This window comes from Ornithodoros turicata, chromosome 4, assembly GCF_037126465.1.
Source record: "Ornithodoros turicata isolate Travis chromosome 4, ASM3712646v1, whole genome shotgun sequence".
Classification (NCBI taxonomy): Eukaryota; Metazoa; Arthropoda; class Arachnida; order Ixodida; family Argasidae; genus Ornithodoros; species Ornithodoros turicata.
The window spans coordinates 32,246,149-32,262,631 of NC_088204.1; the positions used below are offsets into that span (position 1 = coordinate 32,246,149).

At 44.2% G+C, this 16,483-nt stretch overlaps 1 protein-coding gene across 2 annotated transcripts in view; it reads right to left on the reverse strand.

Annotated features, from left to right (window-relative positions):
- Positions 1-12,959: 12,959 nt before the first annotated feature.
- The window catches only part of LOC135392948 (uncharacterized), a 33,153-nt gene continuing 29,629 nt past the window's right edge, over positions 12,960-16,483 (reverse strand). For both annotated transcript variants that reach the window (XM_064623585.1, XM_064623584.1), the window contains one exon: positions 12,960-14,733. In XM_064623585.1, the coding sequence (XP_064479655.1) occupies positions 13,152-14,733 (1,582 nt within the window). In that variant the 3' untranslated portion in view covers positions 12,960-13,151. The remainder of the gene's footprint in view (positions 14,734-16,483) is intronic.

Sequence of the window (16,483 nt, forward strand, 5' to 3'; positions counted from 1 at the left end):
TGTGGTCGATGAGTTGCACATAGCGACGGATAGCGATCCTGACATGGCCATCCGTCGCTATGTGCAACTCATCGACCACATTCGCTCTCGGGGAAACATCGAACTTGTGGTATGTACCCTCATCTTACCCAGATCCTACAACCGCCGTCGTCCTTATCTTGACAGGCGACGCGAATTCCAGTGCAATCCCCGGGCATTTGCATTCAACCAACGACTGACGACCCTGTGCCGAGGTGCCCGTGACCTGTATTTCCTGGACCATGGTTTCCACCGACAGCCCCCAACCAGAGTCCTTGCAGCTGACGGCCTCCACCCCAGTTTCGAAGGAGTCACCCAGATCGCCCACCGACTGCGGTCCCTGGTACCCCGGCTGCTCCGTCGCCTACCCACACGTACAGCAAGCACTGGAACGCCGGACCCCGTATGGCCGACACTCCAGGAGGCTGCAGCATGGACACAAAGAACTACACGTGCCGAGAAATCGTCACGAGCCAAGCAGCAGGATTGACTAGCCGGTGAGTCAGTACCAATTCACTCTCCACAAATTGTCAACAGTAGCACTGAGGCGTTCTTTAAACTCAGAAAAATCGCGGATAAAGTTGCACGCTACACCTCCCATCGTGATACTTTGGCTACTTATCATGAAAACGACAGGATTCCGCGTGGGCTAGAAATCCACAAAACATCAACCTTCCCCTTGAACCATGAACGCAACGTGCAATGGCTGTCCATTCTTAACAAAGCATCTTTAGACCTAACTAAAATTCTAATTTATCACTGCCAAGATACTATCCAGTCTCTATCCGAAGACGCCGATGCCATTAACAGCACTACCCCGTTGTCACATTCTCATAGATCAGAGTTAGACAAATTCCTCCAAAAGAAAAACATCCACCTGAAGCTCCAAAAGCAAAAGAAATTATTTAGAGACAAAATCGATTGCCCTCCAACTCATAATACTTCCACAGATTCGGCACCCCCTAATTCCGAAGCCCGTAGCAATACTTCACAACTACGTCCAGATACCCCGTTAGACAGCAACAGCCAGTTTGCTCCCGACATCCCCACACTAACCAAATGTAGCGTAGTTAACCTTTCTTCCCGTGACCTTACACCCGCGGAAATCTCTCTACTGGAGAAGGGATTATCGTTTTGTCCCAATAACAGTAAAATCGATGAATATCAGCTACATCTGGATCTTGACAACTTTGCGCGGCGACTACGCCTTACGGAATACTTCTACGACAAACCGCAATCAAACCTAAATCCTTTCCGTATAAAATCCGATTTTACTCCCAACCCGAACCGAGATAAAAATCTTGATATGTATATCAAAGCTGTTCAGAAAGATATTCTCAGTACTTATGCAAGCTCAAACAATCGGAAATTCCGGCACAATCTTACGAAAGCAGAACAGCAAAGCTTGTCCGCGCTAGAAAGCAACGAAGGTATCATCATCAAACAGGCTGATAAAGGAGGTGCCATAGTCGTAATGGATAAGCAAGCTTACGTGGCGGAAGGACTCCGTCAACTTAATTGTGCAGACTTTTACAAACCTCTCGAATCCGACCCCACTAATGAAATTGCCGCAGATATATGTAAAACACTAAAACGGTTAAAGACCACTAAGAAAATTGGCGATGCGCTCTACGAATATTTACTTCCTAAAGACCCTAAACCAGGCCGATTTTACATGCTCCCTAAGATACATAAACCAGGCAATCCCGGAAGACCAATTGTGTCCAGTAACGGTACCGCTACAGAAAATATATCGTCCTTCGTCGATCACGTTCTCAAATCTATCCCCCCTAAATTACCTTCCTACGTCAAAGATACCAACCATTTCCTTCAAACTGTATCGCAAGTAACCGTTCCCTCAAGCTGTCTCTTGGCAACGTTAGACGTCACGTCCCTTTACACTAATATTCCCCACGCAGATGGTATAGCAGCGGCCGTTTCAGCATACAAAAATCAACCTGACCAGCCGTATGATCCTACTGTCCTCACCGAACTGCTAACACTGATTTTGACCTCCAATAACTTTGAATTTGATAACAAGCACTATCTGCAAGTTAACGGGACAGCTATGGGCACGAGAATGGCCCCCAACTATGCAAATATCTTCATGGCATCCCTGGAGGAAACATTTCTCGAATGTTCCGTGTTGAAACCACTTGTGTACAAGAGATTTTTAGATGATATTTTTATCATATGGCCTCATTCTGAAAGTGACCTTCTCACGTTCATCAACCGGTTCAACCAAATTCACCCTAACATTCAATTTACCTCCCACTACTCCGCCTCCACTGTTACCTTCTTGGATGTGGAAGTCAAGTTACAAAACGGCGGCATCTCAACCAACTTATACCGGAAGCCTACAGATGCTCAGCAATACTTATCGTTCCGCAGTTGCCATCCAAGGCATACTAAGTTAGCCATACCTTATAGTCAGGCATTGCGCTACCGCAGAATATGCACTAACGATGCCGAACTAGACAACCATCTCCAACGACTAGAACAAACCTTCATTGATCGTGAATACCCGGACAAACTTGTTAAAGACGCTATAGCCAGAGCAAGATCCACAGATCGCCAACAATTGCTCCAAAGATCTCCTCGAGCCAATGGAAATTCTGCAGTAAATCTCACTGTCACATTCAATGGCAGCGTTCCTAACATTAGCCGGATACTCAACCGCCACTACACAATTCTTTCACAATCTGATCGGATGAAGGAAATATTCTCACAGCCACCGCGCGTAAGTTATCGCCGGGCGCGGAACATCCAAGACAGACTAGTAAATGCCAAAATTAACAAACTTCCAGAAAATAACATTGGTTGCCACCCTTGTAATGCAACTAGATGCCAAATTTGTAAATCAATGCAAGCCGCTAACTCTGCAGATAGTACCAATTCTAATTATCGGGTCAACATTAATGGCGACTTTAACTGTAATTCTTCCAATGTTGTCTATCTTCTTCAATGTAATGAATGCAACGCCCAATATATCGGACAGACAGCTACTTCATTTAGAACGCGATTCAATAACCACAAATCTGACGTCGCGAAGAAACCTAATCTGCCAGTGTCGCGCCATTTCAGTAAACCAGGACACTCAATCACCAATATATCTATTTTCATCCTGCAGTCAGGCTTTCTTTCCCAGCGGCTCAGGGAACAGCGCGAGTCTTATCTCATTCATAAATTCCAGTGTCAGATAAACGAAGATCCAGGAATCCTTTCTACTATTCGCAACCTGCATTCCTAATCCAGCACAATACATACACTCTTTTGTCTCTTTTTCAGGCTCACGGGTATTTCCTCAAGGTCCTGCTGCACAGACCCGGTCATTCCCCTCTCACTTAGTCACCAACCTATGTTAGTCATGACAAAAGCGCATGCGCTGCTCTCTTTCCCTTGTACATAACCCTCTCCCATATATAAAGCTTGTTCTTGTCACCAAACCCCAGTCCCGTCGAAGGCAGCGCTGACTGCCGAAACGTCGACCCCTATCCCTATATGTGTTAATAAACTCCCCTTTGTGTTTTCCTGTAAGCTCTTTGTCGTCTTCTGATTTTTCCTGCTTATATATATATATATATATAGATACTCATGGAACGATGCGACAGCACCAGAGGACACGTGTTTCGCCGTGTTTGCGGCTCGTCGGCCCTGGGTAGCTGCGCATCGTTCGGGATTGGCAAACCAGGGGTCACTCAGCGAGCGATATACACCTGGGAGGGTGACTGAGCACTCCTCAATGCCACAGTGCAAGCCAGTGAATTATAAAGAGAGGAAAAAAGCCATTAAAAAATAAGAAAAATGACGCTAGATGTGTTTGAAATTCAAACTTACAGGTTAAGATGGCTTCTATGGCTGCACGTAGAAAAACAGATACTCATGGAACGATGCGACAGCACCAGAGGACACGTGTTTCGCCGTGTTTAAACACGGCGAAACACGTGTCCTCTGGTGCTGTCGCATCGTTCCATGAGTATCTGTTTTTCTACGTGCAGCCATAGAAGCCATCTTAACCTGTAAGTTTGAATTTCAAACACATCTAGCGTCATTTTTCTTATTTTTTAATGGCTTTTTTCCTCTCTTTATATATATATATATATATAGGGTGAGGTAAAAGGATTATCAAACGGGCACGAAGTTTTACAGAAGTTCAAAAAAAGACGCGGAAACAGATTTTAGGAAAGTTAGAAACACTAGTTTATTACATAGGGAGACGTTAAAAAGTAAAATGGGCAAGGGGTCGACGTTTCGACAGTGGCACTGTCTTCGTCAGGACAAAAGATGCTCAGCTGGTTACACATTACTTAAATAGGTTTGGTACATGACTTCATAATCGGTACGGGCACGCCACAGACGTTTGTCAATGAGTCAGATTCGGGAATATTCCAGAAGGTCAAGTCCGGGTGGTGATGTCATTCGCCGTAGGTCACTGTCCGCTTTGGGGAAAATTCCGGGCAGGATGAGCGCGGCTTCAAACTTTGCTGAAAAAAAAAGGGAAAAGAAAGAAAAAAAAGAAACGAAAAGGAAGAAAGTGTAGCCAAGAGCCAAACCTCCCGGTCTCTCGCCATTTCAAGCAACCAGGTCATTCACTAAATAATGTGTCACTTTTTATTCTCTAGTACAATTTTAGCTCAGATCGGTGCAGGGAACCACGGGAATCTTATCTCATTTACAAATTCTAATCAACCATTAACGAAGATCTGGGAGCACTTTCAACGGTAAGAAATCTGGTCGCCTAGATGAGCTACACTTTCTTCTTTTTCGTTTTCTTTCTGTTTTTCTTTCCTTTCTTTCTTTTTTTTTTAGCAAAGTTTGAAGCCGCGCTCATCCTGTCCGGAATTTGCCCCAAAGCGGACAGTGACCTACCGCGAATGACATCACCAACCACACTTGACCTTCTGGAATATTGCCGAATCTGACTCATTGACAAACGCCTGTGGCGTGCCCGTACCGATTATGACGTCATGTACCAAACCTATTTAAGTAATGTGTTACCAGCTAAGCATCTTTTGTCCTGACGAAGACAGTGCCACTGTCGAAACGTCGCATTCATCAGCACTACAGGTGATTGTGGTGGGTAATCACTTATAAAGGGGGGGGGGGGGTTACGGAAGAGGAGGAATCCGTATGTGGAACGGGTGCTGATCTTGGGGGGTTTTTCCAGGGGGTTTGTCCTCTTTCGTCCCTGGGGAGTGGGGATCTGTAAAGGTAAAAGGAAAAAGCGGCAGCAAGAACGGAAGTGGGTCGGTGCGCTCAAATTTGATGATGAGCTCAGGCTGTGGACTGTGGACAACATGCCCGTGTCTTCGTTTATTGTGCACTGGAATTTATGGATTAAGTGAGACGTTGTTGCCTGCCGCGGTTGGATGTGAAACCTGATTGTAAAATGGATAAGACGTTGAAAAAAGACGTTGAAAGCCTACTTACTATTGGTCCTCGTTTGAGTGTTAGGCGAAAATTCGCGAAATCCACGATATGAACACAAATGTGTCCTCGATGGGGGATTGAGAGGCACTTGACTCTTGACTTGACTCTTGTGCGATTACCCACCACAATCACACGGTTTTGTTGCGAATCGGTTATCGCTATTATTTTTCCCGGTACTGCTCCGGTTCGGGTTCGGTTCCGGCAAAAATAACGGCTCGGGTATGGTTTTTGGTTCTCATAGTTTAGTTCTCAACGTTATGTCATTGAAATAATTGCCGGGTTCGCGAAAGTGGCGGGAGACCGGGAGATTTTGTTTGTCACATCAGATTTATGATTATTGAATCGAATTCTGAAACTTGTTGTAGGTTGGCGAAACTACAACAAGTTTCCGAATTCCACCGCGACCATAAATGACGATGAATTACTGATGGTACCAAAAGGGGTAGTACCCATTTTAATGCCCACGGGGCCCTGCGGAGAAATACTCCCAATTGGGAACTATTTCCTTGCGAAATCTTAGCTATGACAGATTCAACGCTCTCAGTTCTTTTATTACTGTTTAACTTATACTATTTTTATATTTTGTTTCAGACGTTTTCCGCATGTATGTGGAGAATAACGTGGGCAAGCACTTGACATAGAAGGAGGCTACAATAAAGATAAAGGAGCGTACATCCCAGTTCCGGAAGCATGTGGGGCAGATGTTAAATGATCTCTATAAGATGAAGTCGTAAGCCGCATGTTGTTCTTATTCCTGCATTATATTTGCACTGTGTTCTAGCCTTGCCTACACGGGAGGCCTGGAACACAGCCAAAAGTGTATCACATCAATTTTGGACACGTAGGACACATTTAACACGCCACTTGGTTCGCCACTACACGGCGGTCATTGCCCGCTATAGTGATGCATATTCCCCATAGGTGACATGTTGACTATTGGTGCTATAGTGCACCCACTGAGACATTGACCTGAGACTAGCCCTGACAGATCCAGTTAACACAAGGAGCCCTGTCAGGCATGATGCCAGATTCGTATGGGATCCTCTATCATATATATCTCATATATATCCCATTATGTGTATAGGATTGCCCATATCAAAGGTTCCCTTACCATATTAATATATAGAATGATAGGGGAACGATATTGTTATCAGGGCGCCGAACCGGAGAAAATACAGGTTCGGGTTGCTTAGATCTCGTTCCGGCTCAGTTCCGGTTCAGCCTCGCCAAAACCGAACCGGTTCAAGGTTTCCTGTTTATATCTCCCATAAAACTGCTTTTATAAGGAAATGCCTGGCTAATAGGTTATTGCTGTTGTCTGCATTGACGTGTTTAGTGGTCAAGTACTCCCTTTAGCGAGAAAAACGAGAAATGGATGAACACTTGCAAATAGCGTCCACGTTGATGAAGCGGTGTAGTTTTTTCACTACGCGCAGTACTAGCAAGATACTACAGGATACAAAAGGAAGCCTAATAAGATGGACAGCATTATATGTAGACGACGGCACTTTCCGTCAACTTTTCGCAACGTGAATCGATCTGAAACCGTACTGAAGCTTGTCGAAAATAAAACTGCCAGCCTTGCTCTGTCCGAGCTCACAGCAGAGGCACTTGGCTCTTGTGCTGACTTCCTTAGTGTCCGAACCGTTTTGCTGCGAACCGGTTACCGCTATTATTTTTCCTGGTACTGCTCCGGTTCGGGTTCGGTTCCGGCAAAAATAACGGCTCGGGTATGATTTTCGGTTCTCATAGTTTAGCTACGGTATCGGTTCTACACCCTGATTGTTATACAAAGGCCAAACGCAGCCTGTATTTCCTCCGGCGTAACTTGAAAGAGGCGCCTTGTCCTGTGAGGGAACAAGAACAACAAGTTCATTTAAGTGAACATGAGCGGGGAGTAAATGAAGCTCTTTCTATGTCATATATACACTCGCTTCCAATATTGGAGTATGCTTTGCAAGTGTGGCACCCTGAACAGGAAGATTGGAATCAGTTCAAACCAGGCAGCGATGTTTGTGAAGGCAATTATTCCTTTACCACTAGCTACAGCGAAATATAGACCAGTCCAGGTAGGGAAAATTTAGAAACACGCAGAGAGTATAAATGAACTCAAACGGTTTCATCAGATGTACAATGACGTGGCTAGCCTAGACAGCAATTAATTTATTGAATCACCTGTGTACCTTTCCAGTGGACGAGCCGACTCTTAGAAAATTGAAGTCTACCGTTACAACGGTGATGTGTTCAAGCGATCTATTTTTTGTTGCGCAATCCGTGTTTGTAACAAGGTGCCGTCTGCTGTCATAAACACGTCGGACAGCACCACTTTCTTCTCAAGTACGGAAACTCTCCTTTCATCATCTCAAAACACAATTGTTGTTATTCCCGAGGTTCAAGACTTAGCCAGGAGACGACGAATATTCTAGCTTGCTTGTCTCTATGTTTATCTTGCGATGATCATATTGTTGTAGTTATGGGCGCGTTAAATTGTCATGCCGAAAGTTTGTTCACTGTTAATGTCGATACATTATATCCCACTCCCTTGCTATAATGGCTAGCGGCGATGCAGGGTAGTCAATAAATAACGATAGCGTAACAAAAATTGAAGCTGATTTTGCGGATAGTTACAAGAGGACATACAGGGTGTCCGGTGAGAAAGTGTCACTAATTTTTTGTCAGATATCGATATGCAGGACACGATTATAAACGCATATTGTGAAAATATATGCATGCTTGGAAAAATCCGTATGAGCGCTATCCACCTTACCTGGTTGTGCCTCATATGCACCAAATGCTCATAACCTCCAAACGCTCAAAACCTCCAAACGCTCATATGCACCGAAAAAAAGTTGGTGGTTTTGAGCGTTTGGTGGAAATGAGCAGGAGGGGAGAAGCTGCTCATAAGCACCAAACCTCCAGAACATCCGAATGCTCATATGCACCGAAAGGCGGACGACCACAAAGGCCGGGTCTTCCTCTCCCGCATGTGGAACAAGGTCATAGGGGGAGAAAGGTGAAATGAATGGTGACTACCAAGGCCGCTTAATGTGTCAGTTTGAAGTTTATGTAACAGCTTGGTCCTGCTTGTATGTAGCCAGAACGAATAGCGCCTTCTCGTTTATGGATTTCAATTTGAGCTTTATTTTCATAGACATGGAGGCAGCCTAGGACAAAAGACTTGATTCTAGCTCGAAAGGCACTCGGCTGCCAGGGCTGTAGCAACAAAGAGCGTGGTCCCCTCCGAACATATGTCCGGGTTCACTTACAATGCAGAAGCTGGAATACGATATTTATATAGGGTTTATATTATGCATACATAGGCCTGCGGTGAACATTTGCGCAAAACCCTTCTTTCGAGCCTTGTTCTTCGCAAGTTGGTTAATCAATGCGTCATAGTCTAGAGATATGATAATCATGTTTTCGGTTAACTACGAACTGAGAAAGCCTGACATTTCTTATGGTTGAGCGCAGGATATTCTCGATCGCTCAGGTTCATTGTGCTGAGGCTTCTTTCAGCATCAACGACAGTAGCTGGTGTGGTCAGAAAATAGAATCCTGACGCAAATGCAAGGATTCAGATATATCTCCTGGAGGCTTTCTTGTATGTGCACGTTAAAATTGTTTGGTGTCTCTTTGTTTGACGTCCTCTCTTTTTTTCAATGACACAAAACGATATTCCATTATAAGTTCGCTGGCATCGATGTCTACCATTTTTACTTTGCTGCGATTCTCCAGTTCAAGATCCCATTGACACTGCCCCAAGTTGTTATCGTTGTACAGAAATCCAAACAACTTTTACCACTCCACGAGTTGGTCGACAAAACAGAAGATATGGCCTGATCAGTGAGAATAAGGAAGAACTGAGATTTGAATTTTCGTTCAGCAGAAAGACGACTCTTCCTTTTTTTTATTTCACTTTTAGGAGAAGGTAGCAGACATTGCACAACTGCTTCCTGATCTTGTCGCGTTGTCTGTACTCCGCAAAATAAAGAGAGGAACAGAAAGAACAGACGCACATTGTACAATACAAGCGGTGCAGCAAATAGAACCGCTTTTATGTTCCTCATTAAATGGCGTGCAGCATTTATTGTTCATTAAGATTAATGTTAATTTAAAAAAGCATGTCTTCGAATTCAGAACAAATGAGGAGTGCGAATGATAGCACTTGATTGGCCATGATCCGGTTTATCAGATGTCCACAACGACGCTCCTGTATTTTTGGGCACACGGAACCGCGCGGGACCATTTCTTCCGCCACGCAACCAGGGACCAATTTTTCCGAGACGAACTTTTCCGGGACTATTTTTTTCCGAAACTCCATCCAACATGCTCTACAAATTCTCGCTCCTATAGTTACTCTATCTTTGGTCTGGAAGATGACTGGCCTGGTTCTTTGGATGATTGAGTTTCAACTCATTTCTGTTTGTCCACCGTTTTAGGCACGGGGCGTTGTTGGTCTCACAGAGGTGGGCAACGTCACGAGTGACGGCCTGGGGGAATGAGCATCCTGGCCGACTTCTAAAGGAACTGTGCCGACATATGATATGGTCGAAAGTAATTTCATCGAAGATCGAAACGGCAGCGGTCGTTTGATCGATTTTTTATTGGTTCACTTTGAGTGTTGAAAATGACAAAAAAAAAAAGACGCCGGAGTTCTAAATGCCGTTATCCTAAGCAACATTTAATTGCGTGTAACCAGCTTGCTCGTAAACACATTCCTCATGCTAACACACTTTTTCGTGTCCAAGAAGCGGTCCAAGGGCCCATGTTGTTCACCGTAGCCCGTTGGACAACCTGATAGGATTTTCCGCTCTGACACATAGTGACTAAACATGCCATACATGTTAATCCCCCAACCCCTTGTCAAATAATAATTGATTTCAAGTATTAAACATTTTTGGCAAATAAATAAAAATAAATTAACGACATTTTTTGATGATTTATTCCTGTTGAATGTGGATAAATTTTATCAATGTATTATTGTTTGTAATCAATTGACCATTGTATAGGAGAAAGAACAGTTTTAGTTTATTTACTTTTCGCCTATGCGCAGGTGAATCTAAATTTAGTTCTTGCAACAGACATGTAACCGAAGAAGTCCTTCGTAACCTAGACAAGATAAGCAGGGCAACAGATCTTTGTACTTTCTCTATTTTTTTCGGATAGCGTGCATGTGTAGTGACCCCAGATTGCAGATGCATACACGAAACGAGTTTCAACTAAGGTTTTATATGCTGTTAATTTAATATCTTTCGTTGTGCCATGGCGAAATTTCCTTCTTAGCATCCACAGACATCGAGTGGCTTTCGCGCACATATAGCTATCCTGTTTCAGACCGTTCCCTTTAAATATGTCACCAGCAATGAGAAGGGTGCTCAGAAGAAGCACAGACTATAGGCTGCTCCGAACCTGGGGCAACTTTTTTCAGCATGTGTCCCACTGGTTCGTAAATTAAAACGTCTGCAAGTAACCAGTGGTCTCCCTGCAAAAAAAAGAAAAAGAGAAAAATGAAATAAAACTAATAATAATAATAAAAATAAAAATGGAAAAAAGCAGAGTACACTGATTGCCCGCTCCGTATGCAGTCAAAAGTTACAGAAAAAGGGGCGCGGATGACACAGTGCATGCATCGAACAAACGTCTTTCGAACAAACGGTGTCGATCAACCGGCTTTCGATCAAACGGTTTTCGACCAAGCTGCGTTCGATCAAACGGCATTCGACCAAACGGCGTTCGACCAAATGGGCGGACACTACGGCGGACGTGTTTGTCAGGTTCAAACACCCATTGTCTCACGATAACCCCATTCAAACCCACTCATTCAGTCAAATTCGAACTTCATAAACTTCAAGAGGTAAACTGATGTTCTGAGGCTGGAACAACATAGAAGGGACGGATACAAACAAAGCCTCAAATTGCCTAAGAAATCAACGATGAAAGATGATCTTTCATCCTTCATAAACTTCGTTTATAAAGATAAAAATAAACTTCCATAAAAATTCGTTCTGACTACATACAAGCAGGACCAAGCTGTTACATAAACTTCACACTGACATATTAAGCGGCCTTGGTAGTCGCCATTCATTCCACCTTTCTCACCCTATGACCTTGTTCCACATGCGGGAAAGGAAGACCCGGCCTTTGTGGTCGCCCGCCTTTCGGTGCATATGAGCATTCGTATGTTCTGGACGTTTGGTGCTTATGAGCAGCTTCTCCCATCCTGCTCATTTCCACCAAACGCTCAAAACCACCAACTTTTTTTCGGTGCATATGAGCGTTTGGAGGTTTTGAGCGTTTGGAGGTTGAGCATTTGGTGCTTATGAGCTACTACCACCTTACCTTACTCAACGCTTTTCATTTAAAGGTGCATACATTCACCTAATCCACTGCTCACTCTAGCAAAGCGTCCTCAAGGACACGTGTATGTACGCTTCAGTCGTAATAGCCTAGTTTCTTTTCTTTTTTTTTTTCTACTTTTCGTCCACGCACGCAATTGATCTGCGCTGCCCATTGAACGGAGCCCAGACATCTGTTCGAAATATCTGCGGGTCTCGTCCTGAGGCTCTTCCTTTAAAGGAGCACCGAGGTGACCGTTCAAATATCTTCCTTTTTGAGTGAGGCTGCTTCTACGGCGAAAAAAAGAAGAAAAAAAATCTCATCCGAAAGAACGACGGGCGCAGGTGGCCTGCAGGGTTCGTGCGGGGCTTTATCTCCGCACGCACTTGCGAAATCCTCCATCGTTCGAAAGAGGGAAGGAGGAGGGTACGCCGTGACAACTGGGGCTTTTCTCCGTACTGTTTTATCCGACTCGTTTTGTAAATTTCATTGCGTAGTGGCAGTATACCGCAGAGCCAAAATATTTTGCATGACGATAAGGAATAGGATTGTGTATCTGTCTTCTGGTTCAGCGCGAAAACGCACTGCTTACCTGCTGTAGGAAATTAAAATAAAATAAACAATCAATAAACGATAAAATAAAAAAGCTACCAACCAATAACCAAGATATCACCAGCGCCCTTATCCTATCACACAGCGTCATACCCTGTTATGTATTTCGCACGGTGCTGGAAGGTACGCTGATGCACGCAAGCAAATACAAATCTCCGCAACCTACGTCCGGCGCTCAAGATCTCGAGTGTTTTGTTCTCTCCCCCCCGTTTCTTTGATCTTTTCATTCAGCAGTTGTTAGTGGCATTTGTCACGTGTGTAGTTTACTCCTCTCGTCCTGTTTTGCTGGTACTCCTTCAAAAGTATGAACTTATACGAACTAGCATACATCGTCAAGCTTTCTTAACACAATTGGATAGGTTGTATGTAATCCGCTATTAAAAAGGAGCAGATGCGGTAGCGCCGCTGCTATATACAACTTTGGATGTGCTATTAGAAGTTGTTGGATGCATTTGAGGATTAACTGTGCTGTGCATCGCTTCTCGTTTCAGAGCATCTCTTCTGTCGTGTATGTGTGTCATTGGCTCGTTGGCGTTTGATCCCTTATTTCAGTACGTCCATGCCTCAGTCCAGCACTTATTTTATTATGAACCTATAGATGCTACGCAGGCTAACGCGTCGATGAACTTGGAACATGTAACATATTGTGCATATTCGGCATATTGGCGCACTCACCACAGCGGAAATCGTCCTCATATTCAACCTGGAACGAATATTACCACGTAGGATTGGAAATACCACCAGCGGATACATTTCTAAGCGGAATTCCACCATTTTTCATTGCTGACATGCCCTGCACCGTGTCGTTTTCTTTCGCCGTTTGCAGGTGTTTGCTTTGGATACTTATTACCTTTTATAGTAGAACGGGTACTTGAAATATCTCGCGGTTTCTTCAAGGACTGAAGAGAAGAAGTTGAACCGTCTCTCGATTCCTCCAGATCATTCAATGCATTCGTGCTACGGTGTGTATCTGAAACAGCAGGCTCTCTTGGTGTACCTTGTGCCATATTATAGTACACTGTCTTCGGTCCCGTAGAACATGTTGCAATACGTGGAGAGAAGGGGATCATTCTAAACTGTAAAGCCTGCTGACTTGTGTCACACATTGGATAAATGTCATAGTCTTGAAATTGGTTCAACTGTGTGCACGCCCGCCCTGCATTACTAAAGGAAGCGCTCTTAGCTGCCGCCGAATCAACATGGTCCATATTTTGATCTTCCTGGGACGTGGGGGCTCGGTTAACGTTCAGCCGCAAGACATTCCTACTTGGGTCATGCGCGCATGAACACGTGTGCCACGACTGGGTAAATCTCAGCGGCTCCCGTATATTACCCATCATAATTGCCGGTGTCATATCAGGGAAGCGATTGCCCGATGTCTCATAACGGCTTTTGTTATGTCTAGGGTCATTCGCGGCTGTCGTGGCCAAAGGAGGCGACAGAGAAGTTGCGACAACCTGTCTATGAGCTTCCAACGGCCCCGTTGAAAACTCGGTGCGATCTCCGAGTATCGCCAATTCCTCGGAGAGCTCGTCAGCTGTTGCTGATGGCGCACGGTAACACAGTGCCAACTGCGATCTTGTGTTGCTAGCGTCTACTTGTCTCCGATCCATTCCTTTGTGTTCATATGTATGGAGAGCCGAAAGCACCTTCAGCGCGGTGTGATTAATATCGAATGTCGGTGCTGTATCATCCGTCGCTTCTGAGGACGTAAAATATAGCGATGTGGACGGCGAAGGCAAAAAAGGCTCACTGCTACTGACAAAAGGATTCTCCAGAAGTTTCCTTAGTTCTTTCTGTAACGCAATATTACTTGTACCTGCCCTCGTCAGTGGATACTCGCAAGGTGCGACACCGTGCTCGGGATTTTGCCTTAATTTAAAACCAAGTTCCGCGGGCGTATGACACTCTTCGCATGTTACGGATGCGGCAGTAATGTCTCGAAGTAACCCACTCGAGCAACGTGTTGCTCTTTCTTCGTCTGTTGCATTGATATTGCTATATTGGCTTCCGACGTACAATTCTTCCGCATGGGCATCTAGCACAGGTTCGTTTTCTCGGGAATCATACATTTCGGTGCTTTCGACACTTTGGTCTCTTTCGTAGTTTGGAGCTTCTGATCTTTGGCTGCTACCGTGGCTGCCGCGTTCCATGTGCTGTTCTTTGATAGGTATCGGTGGAGAACTTTGACACATGCTCTTGTCCTCTGAGTCCTCTACTTGATAAGACACCTGTAGCAGATGGTCACCAGAGACTAGTGGAAGATGTAGTCCAGAAGCCTTGGACACTTTGTGGACACCCTGTAACGTAGCTGCAGTCGCGGAAGAACTGGAGAGCCTACACGGAAGAGTGGAGACTGTCAGTGCACCCACAATACACTCACAGCAACTCTCTTCAATAAGTGCAACAGTTGCAATCGCGCAATTGTTAAAAGGACCATCTTGGTGCGAATACATAATACATATACAGGGTGTTTCAGAAAAATGTGCCAAAGTTTATAGTTCATTGCACACCAAAAAGACGGACTGCATAATGTTACCAGCGGTGTGAGGATATTCAAACAATTTTTTGTTTTGTAATTCATGCAGTAATGAAGTGGAATCAGTCAGTTTTTTTTTAATTATAAGGATTACAGAAAAAAAATCCAATGGGAAAATCATAGCGGGCGACACAGCGGCACGAAACCTCCTCGTTGCAACTTTGTACCTGTCATGGATCTTTTTTTTTTTCGAAAAAAAAAGAAAGAAAAAGACAGGATCCGTTAGAGTTACAAAGTTGCAATCAACGGGATTCGTTTCGTTGTATCGCACGCATACACGTTCTCATTCTCATTTTGGTTCCAATCCTTGTAATTAAAAACTGACTAATTACTTATTCATTAACTACGAAACAAAGATATTTCGTGTATCCTCACAAAAGTATGCAAATGTTTTGGTGCGCGATGAAATATTTTTTTTAAAGACTCATTAAAGCTCATTTTTCGTGAAACAGCCCGTAGGCTTGTGAAGTGCAGTGGTACAAAAGAACTGCATCTGCGTTTATTCAAAATTACCTTGCATCCATAAATCTTGCTGAAGTACCAGCTGAAATATGTAAACCGAATCCTACTTTCCACATGGATGCATTTTCTTAATGACTTTTCTCGATGGATTGGCTGACCACGAGCCCATAAACGTCGAGATGCAGACAGAGGCTGCCTCGGATTGGCCGAGAAGTTACGCTAATAATAATAGTTGGGAGCTTACGTCGCGAGACAACTGAGATCATGAGCGACACCGCATCGGTCGGTCTGTGGATTGGTTTTGCATACCTGAAGTTTCTTTAAGGTGCGATGAAAGCTCACCACACGGCACCCCGTATTTAACGTGCCTCGCGGAAGACGGCGCACGTCTAAGCAACTTGTTCCCACACATGTTGCTGGCGTCCTCAACCGCATTCGAACCCGCTGTCTCGGGATCAGTAGGCGAACACGCTATCGACTGAGAGAAGTTACGCGTGACCCTACATGATCCATTTGAGACGTTTTCTTTCAAACTTCTGTTTTTTTTTTAGGAATGATGGCAGTTAGTGGACAGTTTGGTTTGTATACTTGTATGAACGAATGCCCGCGCACTCACTTTGCCTATTTTACTTCGTCTGCTCCCTACAGCAATAAGCCATTGTCTCTATGCGTCATGACATACATGGTTCGTTACTGAAGCTGAGCACAATTTTCTTAAATTCGTGGATCATTAGTACTTCGAAAAATTTGCTGCATAGAGATATTCCCGATAATATCTACTCAAGGGAAATACTGTGCAAAAATTAGGAGTGTATTTAGCTATTCTTAATTAGTGGAAATAGGTTGATGATTGCATGTTTGCACTCCTTTCCATTAGAGATACTTTACAGTTGCAAAGGACACCTTCGCGAATGGAGTTGGTGCCGTTGACACACGGCAAGCACTAGAACTTTTCGTGTTTCGTTGGAAAAATATAAACGAAGGTGTAGCGCTAGATATTACGGTCAGAACCAGGGTTGAAAAAAATCCGGATATTTTTAGAGAAAACCTCTCCAGTGGTCTTTTTTTCTTTTTCGGATAAAACAG